Source organism: Rhinichthys klamathensis, unplaced genomic scaffold, assembly GCF_029890125.1.
Source record: "Rhinichthys klamathensis goyatoka isolate OS25496 unplaced genomic scaffold, OSU_Roscu_1.1 h1tg000196l_1, whole genome shotgun sequence".
In the NCBI taxonomy this organism is placed as follows: domain Eukaryota; kingdom Metazoa; phylum Chordata; class Actinopteri; order Cypriniformes; family Leuciscidae; genus Rhinichthys; species Rhinichthys klamathensis.
Window position 1 is genome coordinate 2,244,092 of NW_026606722.1, and position 21,039 is coordinate 2,265,130.

At 38.7% G+C, this 21,039-nt stretch overlaps 1 protein-coding gene across 2 annotated transcripts in view; it reads right to left on the reverse strand.

The window, feature by feature from the left end:
- The window catches only part of LOC130096027 (exostosin-1), a 410,859-nt gene extending 399,478 nt beyond the window's left edge, over positions 1-11,381 (reverse strand). The window contains exons 1-2 of one of the 2 annotated variants that reach the window (XM_056262651.1): positions 10,896-11,381; positions 8,209-9,285 (exon numbers count right to left, since the gene is read on the reverse strand). In XM_056262651.1, coding sequence (XP_056118626.1) covers positions 8,209-9,176 — 968 coding nt within the window. In that variant the 5' untranslated portion in view covers positions 9,177-9,285; positions 10,896-11,381. Of the gene's footprint in view, positions 1-8,208; positions 9,286-10,658 lie in introns of both variants that reach the window. The other variant, XM_056262649.1, reaches the window with a different exon arrangement.
- Between the last annotated feature and the right edge of the window lie 9,658 nt (positions 11,382-21,039).

Consider the following 21,039-nt stretch of genomic DNA (forward strand, 5'->3'; position numbering starts at 1 on the left):
TTATGACCGCGGGGTAGATCACGTTACAGTAGCCTACAAATGTGCGCATCTACCACACACGCAGGACATCAGTTCTGACGGATCGCTTCCCAAATCGTCAATATCTAACATTTTCGTCTAGTTTTTATTCGTTGACGAAAATGTCAATAGATTTTCGTCATAGTCTTTGTCATTCAAAACTAGGTTTTATTTAGTTATCGTCTCGTTTTCGTCTGTGAAAAAATGTCGTTGACGAATAATTTTCGTCGTTATTTTCGTCAACGAAATTAACACTGGCGCGAGGAAGAGAGAGACCAAGACAGCGCTCGTGTTGTTTGAAGACGTGAGAGTGCGCGCGCGCGGCCGGGGCTCTCTCTCTCTCTCTGCTCGCGGCTGTCAAGCGCAGCAGTCATTTTTTTTCTACATCACTCACCGATCAAAAAAGGCTTTGGCGGGACAAAAATGTGCTTTGGTGGCCATATGAAACGTGTCATATGGCTTCTCATATTTGTCGTGTTTTCCGAAATATTTTAGTTTTATTCCACAAAGCTTACAAATAGTGTGGCTCTTGTCCAGCTCCTTTCCCCCCTTCAACTTCACAGAAGCCAAAATATTTCCACACGTCAGCTTTTAACGAGGAGGGTGTTTGGATATCGCGCTCAGTCATCGCGTCTGTTATGTGCACAACACAGACGGTCCGGGCACTGCACTTCCGCGCTTCAGAGTTCCGTCAATATATTACGTTATTATAAATAAATATATATATATATATTAGTGCTGGGCAACGATTAAAAAATTTAATCGCGATTAATCGCATGATTTTCTTGCGATTAATCGCATTGTTACGCGCAAAATTGAATAATGAATTCTAAAGTAGTGTATTGCGCACTTTTGATTTAAATGTACTGCTACAAAAGTGCAATAACATGTGGTTTGCAAAAACTTTAAACAAATAAGTGCTTTTATACCAGCAGTATTCCCTTTACACAGTATCAATACAATATTTCATGTAAATCTCAACTTAAACATTAATGTAATCAAATCAAATATTTAAACAAAGCTATTTGCCACTGCCAGGGCATTACCTTTTATCTAGCTTGTTAAAAGAGTCCAGTTTTCTTGTTGTTGTTTTTTCTGAACAGGTATCTTGTATCAGGGAGCAGCAGAAACAGTCTATGTAGTCAAAGGGTCATGATCACTACTACAGAGATAAGTCGACCAACGTTACTTCTCTGATAGCAGCTTAGGTTTGGTCATGGCATGCCATGGTTTCCCACGTAAGATTACATTAAACAGAGGTAAAGCCAATTTATACTTCTGCGTCGAACTCACGCCGTAGATGTGTAGCGCGCGTACCCTGACGTGCATCTCTCCAAAAATGTAACGTCAATTCTACGCGTACCGCAAGCGCTGTGATTGCTAGAACCGCTCCCCGGGTTTCACACTCTCCCTCTGCATGTGTAATTGCGCGTCAACGCGGACAACGACGCAGATATATAAATGAAAACCAACGCGTAGTCTATAGCGTAGAGGCTCCGGCGTAGGTCCGACGAAGAAGTATAAATCAGCCTAGAGTGAGGTGAAGTGGTCGAGCACAGGTGCAGCGACAAGCGGGTGCGTTCCTGTGAAACTGTTGCGGTCATGCCCGCCTCACGCTCGCGCCCGCGCGTTGCTGAAGTGGAATTGTCTAACTTTTTGTACACGACGCGCAGCACAAATCCTTGGAAGAGAGAGTGATCCTCGGCTCGCTGTTTGTGAGTTTCCAGAATCTAAATAGGCTAGTTATCAGGACATCAACAGGAGGGAATTCACATGGCAGAGCATCCCCGCTAAACTAAACGCAGGCCTATCAGGTAAAGTTATGTATAATTTTAATTTAAGTTAAGAAGGCTACAGCTGCGTAGCGCACAGAAGCCGTTGCCATGGTTACTATCTATAGAGCGCCTGTCATTCACTCGCGGAGCGCTGTCTCCCTTTCTGTTCACCTGAGAGAACCTGCCAAAGCCTCTCCACTGCTTGTTTGTGTGGGTTATTTGCTGGCTGACCAACATCCCACCCCTCCTGTGATCATGGTTTGACTGTAGGCCTATGTGTATTCAGAGCCAGTGAGCAACGGACTTTCAAAATAATAATAAAAAAAACTGCGTTAACGCGCGATAAAAAAATTGTCGGCATTAATTAATAAATGCGTTAACGCGATAATAACGCGTTAACTTGCCCAGCACTAATATACACTCACCGGCCACTTTATTAGGTACCCCATGCTAGTAACGGGTTGGACCCCCTTTTGCCTTCAGAACTGCCTCAATTCTTCGTGGCATAGATTCAACAAGGTGCTGGAAGCATTCCTCAGGGAGTTTGGTCCATATTGACATGATGGCATCACACAGTTGCCGCAGATTTGTCGGCTGCACATCCATGATGCGAATCTCCCGTTCCACCACATCCCAAAGATGCTCTATTGGGTTGAGATCTGGTGACTGTGGAGGCCATTTTAGTACAGTGAACTCATTGTCATGTTCAAGAAACCAATTTGAAATGATTAGAGCTTTGTGACATGGTGGAAGTAGCCATCAGAGGATGGGTACATGGTGGCCATAAAGGGATGGACATGGTCAAAAACAATGCTCAGGTAGGCCGTGGCATTTAAACGATGCCCAATTGGCACTAAGGGGCCTAAAGTGTGCCAGGAAAACATCCCCCACACCATTACACCACCACCACCAGCCTGCACAGTGGTAACAAGGCATGATGGTTCCATGTTCTCATTCTGTTTACGCCAAATTCTGACTCTAACATCTGAATGTCTCAACAGAAATCGAGACTCATCAGACCAGGCAACATTTTTCCAGTCTTCAACTGTTCAATTTTGGTGAGCTCTTGCAAATTGTAGCCTCTTTTTCCTATTTGTAGTGGAGATGAGTGGTACCCGGTGGAGTCTTCTGCTGTTGTAGCCCATCCGCCTCAAGGTTGTGCGTGTTGTGGCTTCACAAATGCTTTGCTGCATACCTCGGTTGTAACGAGTGGTTATTTCAGTCACTGTTGCCCTTCTATCAGCTCGAACCAGTCTGGCCATTCTCCTCTGACCTCTGGCATCAACAAGGCATTTCCGCCCACAGAACTGCCGCTCACTGGATGTTTTTTCTTTTTCGGACCATTCTCTGTAAACCCTAGAGATGGTTGTGCGTGAAAATCCCAGTAGATTAGCAGTTTCTGAAATACTCAGACCAGCCCTTCTGGCACCAACAATCATGCCACGTTCAAAGTCACTCAAATCAACTTTCTTCCCCATACTGATGCTCGGTTTGAACTGCAGGAGATTGTCTTGACCATGTCTACATGCCTAAATGCACTGAGTTGCCGCCATGTGATTGGCTGCTTAGAAATTAAGTGTTAACGAGCAGTTGGACAGGTGTACCTAATAAAGTGGCCGGTGAGTGTATATATATATATATATATATATATATTTTTTTTTTTTTTTTTTTTTGAAAATCGATTTTTGACATTTGCGAATCGATTCAGAATCGTCCACGTCCGCATCGCGATGCATCTAAGAATCGATTTTTCCCCCCACCCCTAAACGTCACCATGGTTCCCTGTGAAGGACAACAAAACACTGCATCGTGTTGCCATACTTCTGTCATGCCTGTACATCTGCCCTTCAGACAATTGAAACTGATGATGTCTTCTTCACGCGCCCTTTGACTGACTGCGCAAGCCAATCAAAATTGGCGTGTAGCACACCGGCTAACGAGGAACGTTCCCATAGTGTCAACTGATGACGCAGTGTTTTGTTCCCCTTCTCAGGAAACAGGAAAGGGTTACAGCCAAAACCTTAGATGGTTTCCTTTTTTTAGTTTTAGTTTTGAGCTACAGTTTATACAAAATACAAACTTTTGTAACATACGCAGCACGTCTGAAAAAAAAAACGTAAGCTCTATTACATTAACTAGACCTTAACGGAAGTTATAACTGAAGAAGTGATACAGAAGTTAAACACATCAGTTAAAATGTTGTTGTTGGCTAAAATAAGATGCAATTTTGCCGAAAATAAAAATAACTAAAATGAATAGCCTGTCATGAAGACATACTGACAAAATTTAAAAAAGGAAGACAAAAATTACGATTTGAACAAAACAAACAATGAATAAAATTAATAGTTGCCCAAGTTGCCCTGCTCAAATGGGTAATGACAACACTGCAACAATTTTCATGCAATTCATAACAACAATGTGGCCTCCCTTTATGCCTGACGACGGATGGATTTGTCAAGTTTGGTTGTCATAAAAGTTTAGGATTCAATACTGCACAACAGTGAGTTCTCAAAGTTTGAGCAGCTGTGTTTATTCAAGTTTCTGTGATTAATTTTGGAGGTATAACTGAGATTTGTAATCACTTCCCTTTTGTGTGATTCTGAGGCTAAAAAACAACACATCATGTTAATCACACACCCTAATTAAAAAACAGCAGGCTTCTCGCTCTGTCTATCTCTCTCTCTTGCGCTACGTCTGTCTTTCTTTCTCTCTTTATGCTGTCTCTCTCTTTCTCGAGTGTGATGGATTTCTAGGAAGCACCCAGTTGTGAGCTGCTCTAAATTAGAGTCTATCAATACATCTTATCAGTGGGAGCTCGTTCTCCCTTGTTTCTCCACCTTATTCCTCCTTCTTGTCTTCCATCTTCCACTGTAGGCACAAACGCAGACTCGACATCTTATGAAACGTGGCTCTCTTTGACTCTGGCTTACTTGATAATGAAAACTTGTCAATGTGAACTTTCCATCAAGAGTCCAGTGGCGAGACCAGAAATCTACCAGAAGTTAGTGGAGCTCTCACTGGATTCTCTCAAATTTCATCTCTCCTTAGACTATAGGATTTGCACATTTACACAGCAGAACTCTGGTTCCCTGCATGCAGGGTGGCATTGATAAATCATGTGAATTACTGGGTTTTTTGCAGTGGTGTTGTGCCTGTTGCCTCTTTGAGTTATGTGGTGTTGACCTGTTTCACACTTCACGTTTCACGTTATTTGCAGCACGTATTAACAGGTCACACTCACAGCGCTCACACTGCCCGTACGTATAAGTAGAGTTTAGGCACTTAGTCCACGCGTCACGCTCAACAGAAAACGAATTTTGTTTGCTGACTTTTAAAAAACAAAGTCTATTAAAAACAAACACACTTTCACACTTTCTCTAGTTCGATTTCTCCACTCTCCGTTTCTAACAGTAAATATGTAGTCATACGTTTACATACACTACACCTTGCCAAATGTTAACAAGTTCAACAAAATATGAGGGATAATAAACATGGCATGTTTCTTTTTCCATTTAGTACTTTTATAATTAAGCTATTTCAAATAACGCATGTTTACATATAGTACACAAGACAAAATAATATTTAAAACAAAAATAATCAAATTACATGATTAAGCTTATGATCACAACTGTATAGTATATGACAGTATGATCATATAGCATGGTCGATCATATAACAGCATTGCAGTATAATGGAAATGTTGATGGTAGAAATAAAAAAAAATATATTTAATTTTATGCCCAGCATTTAATGGATCCTAAATACATACAATTAAATAATATTTTCACACTTGAGTATTAGGCTATTATTCTCACATCACGATCACGTCTCGTATTTCATCTCAAGATCTTCACTGACACTTTTGTTTCCTTGTTTAAACAAATCATTTGTCATATTTTAAGCCTGAAACAATGAAATATAAGGCATTTAAAAAGAAGGAAACTTTTTTTTATTATACCTTCAAATTTATAAGACAGTTTTAATGTAGCCATCATATAACAAAAAGAAAACTCTGAAATCCGATAGTTTTAATAAAAGTCAACCCCTGAGACAAAGTCTGTGATGGACCATAAACACCATCCGCGTGAAAGCTCACATCCCACACAGTATGAGTGAAACTGGCCTTGAAGAGCATAAGGATAGAGTCCTTATATGCAATCCCATCATTGTTGTTTATGTATGTGATGCAATTTTCATTTGAGTATTGTGTAAAGTATCATTTATATTGCTTCCTCAACTTGTTAAATTACAGAGCTAGGCAAATGTTTTAAGAAGCAGAATACACCACTAATGATCTATCTCATGGCTCACCTGTTATTGTTCACCATAAAAGTATGACAAAACCATGCATTATAGACCAGTTACCTGCACCACACATGGCTACAATAGATACAGCAATGATAGCAAAGCACACACAGGTGGCAATATCTGAAATCCTTGCCCTTGTGGGGACATTTTTGGTCAACATCTTACAGCTTATAAATCATACAAAATTATGTTTTTTTGAAAATGCAAAAAAAAAAAAAAAAAAAAAATTCTGTGATGAGTAGGTTTAGGGGTAGGGTTAGTGCAAGGGGATAGAATAGATAGTGTGTGTGTGTGTGTGTGTGTGTGTGGTATTTTCTGTAACTATTAAGCTCCTGCTTAATTCAACCGAGGGCCAATTATTGACTGTTCTGCCTCTCTGAAATCCTCTCAATTCATATCAAGTATAAAGAGTCTGCTAGTCAAGACCTTCTAACCCTACTTTCTTCAGTCTGATGATTCACCAATTACTTAGAAGTCAAATCTTGCCAACTCTTTGATACTCTATATATACATTAATGCAGTACTCTTTAATACACTAAATGCTCAAAACTATGCGGACATTTGCTCGTTGAGCATTTCATTTCAAAACCAGTGAGTAAATCGAAATTGGTGTAATGTCCAAACATGCTTTGATTTGATTTCATCTGTCCTTTTTGTTGTACTGATTGGGTAAATCATCCTGATCTGTATCATTTATCTGAATCATAAATATATAAAGTGAAAATGATGGTTAATTTGATATAAAATATTTTTTGATTTTGTATCGTTTTGTTTCCAATTTTGTATAGTGTATAGACTGCTATTAACATTTAATGATCTTAGACACTTGTTATTATTTACTTGTTTGTATCCATTTACACTTTTAACAATTTAAAATTACATTCTAACACTTCTAACACAATTGAAACAATTCATACACACAGTATATGAGTCTGCTTTTCTTGCAATGTTCAGAAAATTTAAATACAACTGTGCCTATGTAATTACATAGTAATAAATGTGTAATAACACCATTACAACAGTACAAAATAATCAGGGACAACTAAAATAAAGCTGAATGCCTTTTTGGAGAGAAGGGCTTGATATAAATGTAAAATGTAGTTCCAACCTGCTTTGAAAGGCTGATCATAAACATCAGTGAGAGACATATAGGTGTATATGTGTCTTAGTACACAGTAAAATAAAATAAACATTCTGTTAAATTGTTCAGAACAGCACATAAACACAAATTGTGTCTGAAAAATAAAACTAGATCCACAGAAAATGCTTTATATTACTGCCCCTAGTTGTTGCACATGGCAATCAGTGTCTAATGTGTGCATCTTAGCAAAAGAAATAAACTATTAGCATTGCACACACATCTTTATAATATAAGGCAATCACTTTTTTATCATTGCACTGAAGAGAATTAAACACTAAATGAATAAATCTCACCAAAACGGTGCATTTACACAAACCACTCTCATTTATTTGTCACAAAAAGATTAAGACTGGCTTTGTTTCAGGGTAAGAGTCCTCTAGAGTCCTTTTCCACAGCACTTTTTTCCTGAGCTAGACAAATGCAACACCACTTCCATTTATAGCGGTATTCCCATGATAACTACATGAACACTACAGTCTAGAGTACAAAACAAGCAACAGTCTAAATCACACTGACATTAAACACTGCCATTTTGCTTTCTACCCTCAATGCCGTTTACTCAGGTTCACCTTTAAATGGCCAAACATAAAAGTTAAGCCAAAACTGTGAAAAAGTAAAGAAAAATGCATATGAATCGAGCAAACACCAATCTGCACCTCATTGGCTTGACTGAGATTGTAAGGAAAGGAAGGAAAGGAATAGTTCACAAAATATGAAAATTCTACCATTGTTTACTCATCGTTTACTCATCCGGTGAATGATATTCCAAACCTGGAATATGTGTGGAACACATAAGAAGACATTTTTCATAAGAATGTTTCAACTGCTGACTTTCATTGTATGAAAAAAAAAAAAAAAAGTCCTACGGGTTTGGAAAATTTTCATGTTTGGGTGAACTATTCCTTTAAAGACAAGCTCCAATCCTTACACCAGCGTGAAAAAGAAACAGGAAAATGTCGGACTTACTTTGTGTATTCTTCATTGTCTCTGTCGCACCTTGCATCCTTATGTTTCTCCCAGTCTTTCCCATGTTTGCATGTAGTCAATAAAATGATATCATCCCCATTATGTATATGATACAGAGCATTTCTGGTTTCAGAACCAATGCCAGTTAGATACCTCTTCCCTTTGAAGACCAGCAAGTATTTCCGTAAAGGAGGGACGTTGTTAAGATTCAGAAAACCTTTTTCCCCTCCTTTCTGAGGATGGTCTTTTGAAAACAGAGGGATGGACACATCAAAGTGTGGTCTAAAGTTGTCCATGTCGGTGCTGGCCTTGGCCAACATGGCTTGGCCGATATCGAAGCCTAGTTCCTCCGTATAATCAGGCCATGTTCCAGAGTACAAGTTAAAAATCAGATGGTTCCTCCCTTCGTACCACAGGGGGAGGCTTTGAATCCGGGCTCGGACATTATGTACGTACTGAGTGGACAGCTGGTCCCTGTCTAGAGTGTCTATACTCAGTACAAAAAGACAGGCCTGGTTAGGGTCCGTCGTGTAGAACCGCGATTCCTCGATGGCTGCCAGAATCTTCTGGTAGCTTTCCGAGGGTGCTTCACCTTTCTGAGGGGGGTACACATAGATTTTAAAGCCCCGTTCGCAGCGCTGGAAATCGAAACAGGTGTCCATGCGACATCGTCGGCTCTTGTAGATGTTCTTCTGGATTTCTCGCCTCTCGCGAGGAGACGTGTGTTGATGAAGAAGCAGCGGCCCGTCCTCTTCCTGCTCTGCCTCACCCAGGTACGTCTGCAGTGGAGGATCGAGCCATTCTGGCCAGCGAGGCGGACGAGGTGGGACACCGGGGATCTGTGAGACTCCATAAAGCTCTGCGTGGTTCTGGTTCTGGAACTCACCGATCTGCAGGCCACACAGGTAGGCTAGTAGCAGGCTACAGGCCCCCACAGATACCAGCAGGTATCGCTTCTTCGCCTGCATGTGGACAGCGAGAAGCAGGGCAGGAAAAGAAGGAAGCACAGAGGGTCGACTGTAAACCCACGGGACCAGCTCTCATACCAGTATGAGCATTCTGATAGTGCACGGACCACTGGAAGCACAGAGATACAGAGGCGGTCGTGTTAGCTTTACACACCAGAATGAAAATCCAGAATGTTTACACCTGAATACAAGCTTTAATAGTAAAACTATACGGTGAGTCCAAACTGAGAATTAGCGATTAAAGGTAAAGTAAAAAAAAAAGTAAAAAAACCCATAAAGTTTGAGGATTTTAAAATGCTGAACACAAAGAAATGTTATTTAGAAATATTTCTAAATATTTCTCCCTCTATTTCTATATCTATACTTTATTGTAAACTACTGGATAACAGACTTTTAGACCCTATATTGTCCATGTTAAATAATGATTATTTTTTAAGAAGTAGTTATCATTATGGATAAGGGGGTGACTACAGTCAAATAGAACGTAAATAAAGTAAAATATGGATTCTATGCAAGAAATTAATTAGGGCAATTAAAGGAGGATTTAACAAAGCAGCTTCCCATGAATTAAGGACAAAGCTTTTTTTCTCTTTAAATATGTTTTATGAATAGTGCTATGGAATTTTAATTGAAGAAAAATGCCGTTTAATGAGAGCCTGATGAAAGATAGATACCAGTGCCTTAAATAAATTAGGTGTTAACTCTTTACAAATGTTGTTTTAAAGGGGTAGTTCCCCCCACAATGTCATAATTTACTCACTCTGTCTCACTCCAAACCGGAATGACTTTCTTTCTGTGGAACATAAAAGAAAATCATTTGAGTATCTTTTTTTTCTTCTTCCATACAATAGAAGTCAAGGGTTGCCTATCCAAAATGGTTCAAAATATCTTCTTTTGTGTTTTACAAAAGAGCGAAAGTCATACAGGTTTGGAACACAATTAATAGCAGTGCATTTACCTCACCGGATCCTAGCTCAAAATCAGTGCATATGCTGTCAAGTGCATTTCTATGTGACAAAAATGCAATATTAAGGGTTTTTTTTTATGTATTTGCAGTGAATTCAATCATCATTTGTTCCAGTCCTATTTTATGTATTAATTTATTTACTCCAATTTAAGACCCTAATCCCAGAAAAAAAAACTTTCACGGGGGATCTCGTGGGCCGGATGGGCTGGATTGGTCCAGGGCCGAATTTTATCCCCAGTCCAGCCAGCAAAAACATGGTAAAATGAAATAAACTGACTACATAAAAAAAAAAAAACGTTTAAAAATATCATATAAAGAAAATCTCTATTTATTCAGCAAAACCTTTTTAATCACACTTCACCTCAACTCCACAAACTAAGGCAATATTTAAAAACATAAAAACTACAGTAAAATAAAATGAGCTGATTATAAATTGATTTATATCACTGTACTTTTTAACTTAAAACATATGCTAAACAAACTGAAACTGCGTCCAAAGAAAGACAAAGATTTACCTCAGTCACCTGTTGACGCGTCAATCATCTACTGATGAGTAGAAGACCTTCAATGATCCTCAACTTTATCTAATAAACCAATCAAGTCAGCGCATTATTATGAGTTGTGCAAGAGTATCTGCCAGCCATTTCTGTACTCATAAAGCAAAGATTGTAACGATTCAGTACGTCAGTCTTTATACTATTGCGATTACAAGTGAAATTGACAGAAAAACACACGCTGTCCGAATCCATTACCCTGAAAAATCAACGTGTTGATCGTTGTCCATTTATACCTTTACATGCTTGATAAATATCTTCACATATGTCGTGGCGATCACTGTTCAACTTCAGAAAATCCACTGAGTCTTCTTTACATCACATTCCATCCATAAGTCTCGAAACATCATGACTCAGCCTTCAGATTTGCGTATCTCCAGCATCAAGAAAGAGCTCCTTCTGTGAACGTGAGGATTATCAACCCCTATGCAGATTTTAGAGTAAAATCCATTGCAGAGTTCCTGAGACATCCTGAACGCTCAAGTTGCGTTTACAACTCTCCAACACCAACGCGAAACTTCTCATCACGCCACTCGTGGTCTCACAGCATCCTCGAGACTCTGATAGCATCGGATAATACCTGAACCACAGGTTTCAATCGCAGTAAAGTCCCTTCCAGCGGTTTGGTTTAATTCGAAGTTAGCTGTCAGTCACAGCTTGATCCGGAGTCAATCCAGCGGGACCACGTGCGACGAACCCTAAATTCGCTCCCATGACATTTCTCCGTTAATTCATCTTTATCGATACCTCAACAAATGCAATTACTGTCAATGATCAGGTTCCCGCCTTTTCCCCCAACGGACGGCACTTGGCGTTAAAGTTAACGCTGTTGCCAGTTGAACGTCACTTCACTCCAGCGCATCTTTACCGGGACGAGCCCGCGGGAACACGCACACCTTCTGTCGCGCGCCTGCCTCTATAAACAAGTCTTCTCCTTCAGAATCAGCAGGCGTGGAGCGAGAGCTTCTGAAGAGAGTTGGCGAATCCCCTCAGCATCTCTGTGAGCTCGAACCTCCCACCGTCACTGAGCCAGTCCTCGCCGATATTAGAAGAGAAAGCTCTGTGAGAGAAGGGACGGTCATCTCACCGACAGATGCGTAGACGCGAGGAGAGCATGACACGCGCGCGACGGAAGAAACCGTGAGACTGTCTGGGAACATCTTCATGGAGAAACTACACGAGACCCTCTTCTGATGCACACTGCACCGCGGCTATCCTTCCAACACATGTGTGCGTTTTCCATTATGAAAATGTGTTATAAGTCAATTTATTTGAGATTTTAAACGTTCTGTCTGACACAAATACCCTATGTTTGACATGCACTCCTAAACATAAAGGCTCTCTATGGTTCCATGACGAAGAGCCTTCCCATCCATGGAACCTTTTTAATGCTCAATGTACTTTAATGGTTCTTTAGATTATAAAATATTCTTCACACTAGGGGAAAAATGGTTAATAAATGTTTAAGAACTGTTCACTTAAAGGTTCTTTTGGGAACATAAAAAGCTTCTTCTAATGGCTTTACTGCAATCAAAATAAAGGTTCCCTTTTGGGACCTTTATTTTTAAGAGTGTAAAAAGTAACAGGGTTGCCGGTTTCACAATTCATTTAGCCATCACTGGCCGAAGGTTCAAGGTCATTACGCATCAAGTTGTTAAATTTAAAGGGAATATAATATACAGTTTTCAGTCAGATTCAATTGTTTACTGTTCAGAACAGAGTTTACTATAAAACCCCCCTCTTCTAAATATAACAAGACAATGTGTTGAAACCAATAAGATACAATTGTCTTCGTCGAAAGATTTCACATCCTGAAAGTATGATTATGATCTTATTATGACAGAGTTTTTATTTATTAAATTGTGTATAATTGTATTAAAGGAGAGTTAATAACTGATGCATATACTTTGGGGCACAAAGTCTTTTTTATAGTATTATGTTAAGGTTCTTGCAATGGGATCATAAATCTAGATAATATATTAGCCTAGTCTAGAAGGCCGTCTATATGGCCTTCATTTAGTCATAGTTCAGAATTGCAGCTATTAGCTGATTAATTTGAGTCAACGAAAACCTACTCACTACATATTCACAACATATGTAAAAAATATCTCTAAAACAAGTCAAATAAAACTTTTTTCAGCAGTAAGAAACTTGTGATCGAGCAATGGAAAGGTGTGTGAGAGAGAGCTGCAGTGTAAAATGCAATTTGACAAGACAGGAATCGCTGGACCTGTGGGACTATATTCGTTCGTTCTGAGACTCTTGATCAGGTGAGTGTATTGAGAGATAAATGCTTCCATCTAGTGGTGGATGTTGTAAGATAAAAGAGCCCGCGTGGTCTAACTCCTGACAAATACTGCATTCTAACAGAGTACACGAAACGTTTGTGTTCTCAGTACAATGGATGAACACACACACACACACACACACACACACACACACACAATCCCTTAGGAAAGATCTTCGTTCTCATTTGTCTATTTTATAAACGAATATTTTCATTGAAAGGTATATTCTTACTTTTCAGATATTTAACATTGACTTTCACCAAATTCTGCAGATTTCTGTGTTTTCTAATGGCACTGTTTCACAGTCTGTTTGAGTGGATTCGATCTTTTGTTCACCGCATGCCCAGAATGAGAGGAAAAAACCCCGGAGGAAACAGCAGTGGACAGAGCCAGAATAGAGGGCACAAGGGCAAAGGTCAGCAGGCCTGTTAATGTTAACAGTAACACCACTGACCCGAATTAGCAGACAAGATACAGCCAAGCGCTGGAGGAATACCCAGAGAGAGAGAGAGAGAGAGAACAAGAGAGGTGTAAAAATGAAGTTAAAGAATGAAAGAAAGATGGAAGAAGAGAGAGAGAAACGGGTAGAAATGAAGAGAAAAGGGTAAGGAGAGGATGTGGATGTGGACAAATGAAAAACAGGAAAAGAGAGAGAAGGACATGAAAATGAAGGAGAGGTGAAGAAAAAGATAATTATGAATACTCGGGGTACCTAATGATGATTGCTAATGCATTAACCATAATGTTAACACATTTGTCATTAAAACTTTACCGTTACATTTCTGATTTAGTGGCATTACCTCATTCATTGGTGAAGTCATCGATCAGAATATTGGTTAAAAAGAAGAAAGTCATCTGAAGCATTGTGGCTTTAAGTGTGCTTGTGGCTGTTTATTTCTTTTTTGCACTCATGTTTAGAGGAATGTTTTACATCTACATTTTACCACAGGCTACTGCTAATAGCCCAAGGACATACTGTTAGTTCACTGCATTTATATTTCCCTCTATTATATGCTTGAACTCTCAATATCTGAGGTGGTAATGGCCCTGATAAAACTCAACTGTGTTGAAAAAGAGAGGAGAGAATTTTTTTAAATTTTTTTTTTATTTGGAAGCATGTGATAATAATTGTAACATAACTGGTTATAACATTAAAAGAAGGTTTTTTGGTATGCACATTAGTTCTGTTGTAAATACTGATTATTTAGGCCCATTTTATTATATATATATATATATATATATATATATATATATATATATATATATATATATATATATATATATATATATATAATGAACTGCATAAAATCGCTGCATTGTAAAGTTGGCATGTTTCCTTTTAAAATCCTCTTGGGATAAACATAAATAATAAAAAATTCTTACAAATGAAAATAAAAATAAATAATGCGTTTATGCATTATGCATTTATATAATGCATAGCAAACAAGTAGGACAGATCTATCAGAAACGGTCATAATGCACCAGAGATGTGTTATTTCAGTTATTTAAAAGTGTAAGTGATTGTTATGACATTTCAAGTTTTTAAATTTGGGTAAAATGTTCAACTCTGTTATTAACCACAGAAGACTCTTCCATGCTGTAAAGTGGGCAGAACTCAACGCTTTTGGACTTAGTATTTATTGGTTCCCGTATTAATTTCACACGTAGTACAATTATGTGGTTTTGTTTCATTAATACATTGTATATTTATTTATTGACTTGCCCTGAAAGAATGGAAGTGAAATGTGACAACATGCCCCATGTACATTGTGAGGGGCACATTGTAACATGAGCATATGCCAGATTAAAATGTTATCTGATCTAATCAAAATGATATACAAGACAAATTAAAATATTTTCTTTTGCAACTTTTTCATATAAAATAATGGCATTTTTTAATAATTACAAACAAACATTTTGAGTTTGACAACTAACACACCTCTTTAAACCCGGCTAGTGTCTTCTGCTGGTTAGATCAGCATTACAGAACCATATCAACTGTTAAATAACAGATTGGATATTTAAAATAATATCAGATTTGTCTCATTTTAAATAAACACAAAAAACAGAGATGAAAACATAAGAAATGTACTTTTGCTATTGTTCAATATATGTTCAGTGATATCTTCCAAAGACTTCTGAATCTTGGTGCTTTTTTCCCCTCTATATTGATATGGTAACTAGTAAATACACTAGTTTCGTCATGCTGGAAAGTTTGGAAGTCTTTAAAACAAGTGTGTTATCACAATATAGAGTTAGCAGATATTAAGCAGACAGTCTTCAATACTCTAATGAGAGTTAGTTAACGTGTTTTTGCAAAGTTACTTTTAGTCAACAGAATGTTCAAAGACCATCAAAATAAAGTGTTACCATGATATCTATAAATCTTCTTCTTTCTTTTTTCATTTTACCTTGTTTATGCATCTTAAATTCAAATGTATTTTTTCTACCTTTTAAACATAAAGTTACAGTAAGACATAAATTCAAGATACAATATGAAAAAAACTTAACATCTTATGCAGTGTTGCTCCTCAAATAAATTGATATTGTTCAAAATATTTTCAGATATTTTTCAGATATACACATATTGCATTTCATTTTGCATTATTTTATCATTTAATACAACATTTTTCCATTACAAATGATAGTTCAAACTGAAAATGGACACACATTTGATATTGTCTTGTTCGGTCTTGGTTATTTTGGTCTATCCCTGTTTTGCTTTCAGACATGATGATTGTGTTATAATCATATCTTCTGCTTCAATGGAAATAAGTGCAAGTGGACCAAGCAAGGCTGCCATTATATTATCCTTACATTACAATCACTGTGATCTCTGTGAAAGGCGGTATACAAATAAATGAGAACTGAATTGAAAGTAAGAACATTTGACCATCTGTATATAAAGGAGTTTGCATGTCTATAACACTGGTCTAACTCTTTGGCAAATGTAGCAGGAATACAGAGTTTGCTGTAGGCTATTGCTAATTTATTATTTTCATGTGTTAATGTCAATGACTTTGTGCTGTAAATCGAGAGCTGTAAACTGAATAAGCAGTTTAAAATGGTATGTGTGTTGAAGTGTAAATCTCATTTTATCCTCCTTCCTTTCTGCTTTTGCTTCATTAGGCCCATCATCTCTGGGTATGCCAAACTAAAAATCACAATAGAGTTACATTGTGGTAATCGTATACAAGCAAATTTTGTACATAAAGGAATTCCAGTGTTTTCTGTTATGCTGTTTACAAAAGTCAGTCTTCAATAAATGATTTTTTTTTAATGGACTTCAGCTCCTGTGAATATAGGCTACAGAAGAGAGCTGATATAAGTTGATTTAAAGGCATTCATGGCTGTTCAACATTTAATGTCTGTTACTGAATATGTAATTAGCTATTTGATAACCCAGACTCAACAGCAACATTGTAGAAATGCACAATTGCATTAGCTTTAGTTGATTAAGAGCACGATTAAACATTAGGCTTGTAATAACATTTTGGGCCCGGTTCCCCAAAACGTTCTTATCGCTAAGTAGTTCTTAACCTATTCCTTAGCCTCTCTCTTAACCTTATGGCTCGATTCCCGACACGGCTCGATTCCCGACACGTTCGTACGCTAAGTATATCTTCTGTAAGTCACACTTTCGTAAGGTTGGTCTGGACCATTCGTAAGCTCTCTCTTAGCGTGGTTTGAGCTCAAGACGCTAGTTCTTTAGAAATCAGCGCAGCGCAGTAGGCTACAAGTCAAACTATGGTAATGTTGACAATGTTGTGGCTCAACAATGATTTTATGTTATGGCCATTTTAAGACTAATAATAAAATATGTTCGCAATGGATACAGGCCTATTTATGCAGTTGACTTTATTTGATATCAGAACCAGCCTAATATGGTGGTAGCCTATGCTATTTCTTAATGTCATTAGCGTTTAAATTGGCAATCACTTTTGATAATAAAAATCTGGCAAACAATTTGGCTCTAAATGGCTAAGATCTATAAATGGGTAAGGTGGTGTCCAATAAGCGACCAACTATGGCAACGATCCAACGTGTCCTTGTAGCCTACTATTGAATCAAAAGACGGCGCCGGCCGCGGAGCCATGTCAATTTTTTTATTCGGCAAAACTTAAGACCTTTTGACATTTTGCCTGACGTGGCTATAAAAAAAAAATCACCTCCCAGTCCCAAGACAACTCATTATGGAGCTGCTGGACCTAGACCTGCGCTTGCCAGGCAAACGCGGCGGGATTTTGCTTTAAGCCCTTAAGCCTTTAACCAATGGCAATCAATACCGCATTAAACAGAAGGAACTGCAGCTGCTTGCCAATCAATTCTGATTGTAAAGTAGGCCTACCTTAATATAAAAGTGTATTACATAATTTTTAGAAGTCGTTAAACCCATGTCAAGAAGCGGCATAAGTGGCACAACGGGATAGGAGGATACGTGGATGATTAGCGAGGGATACCAGGTTCGTCTACTCGGCGTCAGAACATATCGTGTGAACATATGACAATTTGATAATTTAATTAATAGTCATTTTACTGATAACTTAAACTATGTTACAATAAATGTTACTGGAATACTTTGAGGAATGTTTCATTTGCATAGAACGTGTTGTCTTTCTTAACGCCGTAATGCACCTTTGCGTGAAGTGCAAAATCGATTCCTGAGCAATCGATGCCAGCTAATTCAGCGCCTTCACCTGGGACAGCGCCTTTGTAACGTCGAACGTAAGAGGCAGGTAATGCCGAGTTCAGACTGCACGATTATCAAAATAATCGGGTCACTGTTGTTTTCACACTGCATGACTATCTGGGGTAAGATTCAGTTGCTGCTGTGTTCACACTGCACGATGGATCGGCGACAGGAGGTTTCACACTGCATGACTTTACAAAAGAAAGAATCGCCGACAACTTCTGCCTGGTCCGCAAATTACGTTTCACAACCAAACAAACGCGAGAAGTAATACGGAAATAACGAAAGATCACGCGTGCGTGAGACCGGAGTTCTCGCGCGACGCTGAATTTGTTATTAAAAATGATAGCCTACAAGAAGATTGCGATCCAAATTGTGCACTGATTTGTAGCGAAAAAACAACAAAAACAAAAACAGTTTATGCAGGAAATGGTTGGGAAGGTGAAGGGGAGCAAGGACTGTGTTTTGCAAAGAGAGTTGGGGGTAAATAAATAATTTTGCAAATGTCTTGCTGTTGCTGCTGGTCACGCAAATGTTTGTGCTTTGTTTCTGTTTGATATATAATTATAAATATAAGCCTATCTATTAAAATACTGATATTCTGGTCTATAACTCCTCCCCGAACAGCCTGCTGTCCTGTATCTTGCTCTCTCATTGGCTGTCGGTCATCGCCGATGTAGTTTTCAGTCAGAACACATTCACACAGCAGGATTGTGAATCGCCGACAGGTCCAGATATTTAGCATGCCAAATATCTCACGGGTGTCGGCGACTCGTCGGCGATTCTCTCAGATCGCGTCTTTGCTCATTCACACTGCGTGATTGTCACTCGCGTGAACGAGCACCGATTTGCCTGTGATTTCGGGCATTTGTCGCCGATTTCTCAAAACCTGTCGGCGAGGCAAAATCAGGGCTAAAATCGTGCAGTCTGAACTCGGCATAAGAGGCAGCGTGTTAAGAAGCTTCCGACACTTCAGGGAACACACTTATGCCGAGTTCAGACTGCACGATTTTCAAAATAATCGGGTCACTGTTGTTTTCACACTGCATGACTGGGGTAACGTTCAGTTGCTGCTGTGTTCACACTGCACGATGGATCGGCGACAGGAGGTTTCACACTGCATGACTTTACAAAAGAAAGATCGCCGACAACTTCTGCCTGGTCCGCAAACTACGTTTCACAACCAAACAAACGCGAGAAGTGATAAGGAAATAACGGAAGATCACGCGTGCGTGAGACCGGAGTTCTCGCGCGACACTGAATTTGTTATTAAAAATGATAGCCTACAAATTGTCTGTGCACTGATTTGTAGCAAAAAAAAAAAAAAAAAAAAAAAGTTTATGCAGGAAATGGTTGGGAAGACGAGGGGAGCAAGGACTGTGTTTTGCAAAGAGAGTTGGGGGTAAATAAATAATTTTGCAAATGTCCATGCTGTTGCTGCTGGTCATGCAAATGTTTGTGCTTTGTTTCTGTTTGATATAATTGTAAATATAGGCCTATCTATTAAAATACTGATATTCTGCTCTATAACTACTCCCCCTCCTCCCTGTATCTTGCTCTCTCATTGGCTGTCGGTCATCGCCGATGTAGTTTTCAGTCAGAACACATTCACACAGCAGGATTGTGAATCGCCGACAGGTCCAGATATTTAGCATGCCAAATATCTCACGGGCGTCGGCGACTCGTCGGCGATTCTCTCAGATCGCGTCTTTGCTCATTCACACTGATGTCATCGCGTGAACGAGCACCGATTTGCCTGTGATTTCGGGCATTTGTCGGCGATTTCTCAAAACCTGTCGGCGAGCCAAAATCGGGGCTAAAATCGTGCAGTCTGAACTCGGCATTAGGAACATAAACAACTTTGGTAAGATATCTTTCGAGTCGTCTATAGCGCGCTAAGAGTGAGCGTTATCGGGGAACCGGGCCTTGAGCTGTACGGTTGGTCTGGATTTCCCGAAACCTTCTTAACGCTACTTCGTTCTTAAGTTATAGCCTACCTTAAGGCTTAAGCTGTAGCCTACCTATCGTTAATACGCGTTTCCCGAAACGTGCTTAGTTAAGTATACCTTCCTTAAGTCATACGTTCGTAAGGTTGTTCTGGACCACTCTTCTATGGGCCTACCTTAACACTGTTAACAGCTCACTCCGCTAGTGGACACCACTGTACAAAAAGCTTCTTTACATCTCAGTCTATAATTCTAAAGTTAATAGGCCCTACACCCAGCTCCACCTCAGCGAACAAAAAGTAGAAAGAGAAGAAAGCACGTAAACATTTGAAATGGGTCGTTATTGTGGCAGCAATACATAGAATTTTAAAATACGTAGAGCTATTAAAAGTTGGATTATTTTTTATAATATCCCATGAGTCCTAATAAATGCAATTTCAACTATTTCTGAAGTTCTTCTTTTATAAACAACACCGCTTCTTACATAACGCAGAGAAGAGTGAATAATGCCATCCACACATTCAGCACCACTGCCACGGACAGCACCTGGTAACGTCGCACATAAGAAGGCATAGTATCTTAAGCAACTTCCTAAGGTATAGTTCGGGGAACACACCTAGAAATACCTTTAGTTAAGTTATACCTTTAGAGTCTTCGTAAGAGAGTTATCAGGAAATCCAGCCCAGATCCCTAAAACCCAAAGGAAAAAAAGCCATCCCTGTATAAGTGTTTAAAGTCCACATGTAGTCAATAATTTTCTCCCTTAAAACTCATCTTTGATCACCAAAATAACATATTTAAAGTTTTTTAAATGTATTTATACTTAAAAAAATATATTCATGCCTTAAAATAGATTGAATGTAATTCTACACCCTTGCTTCATAGTATATGTGGTTCTATGAATATATAAATTAGCCTCCGCCTCCACTCACTCACACCAGCTCAGAGATCCACTCGTTGACGATCACACTTTGACCTGATTGGTTACAAGGTAGTTTGTGACATAAGAAACACCAACAATTTCAAACCGCGTTTTTGAGACTGTCTTTGGTTCACTGCAGTTTTAAGGAGAAAATACTCAGAAATGGTGTTGACTTGGTTTGGACAAACCTTGGATGGTTTGTCTTAAAGCATATTAAAAACACCACATACATAGACATATAACCATTAAAAATCTTGATTTTCACCTCGTGGAGACTTTAATATATCTACCACAAAAGATAATGGACTAATTTGTTCCCGACAAAACTAAAATCTAAATTATAGGATTACACTTACAGTGGAAGTAATATTCCTATAAGTAATATGTGCATTAAAGACATAGTATTTTAGTAAAGTTATTTTACTAGGCATTTACACAGAGACTTATGAAAGTAACAGAAGAAAAATGTGAGCCTATTTATTATTAAACAAAGAAA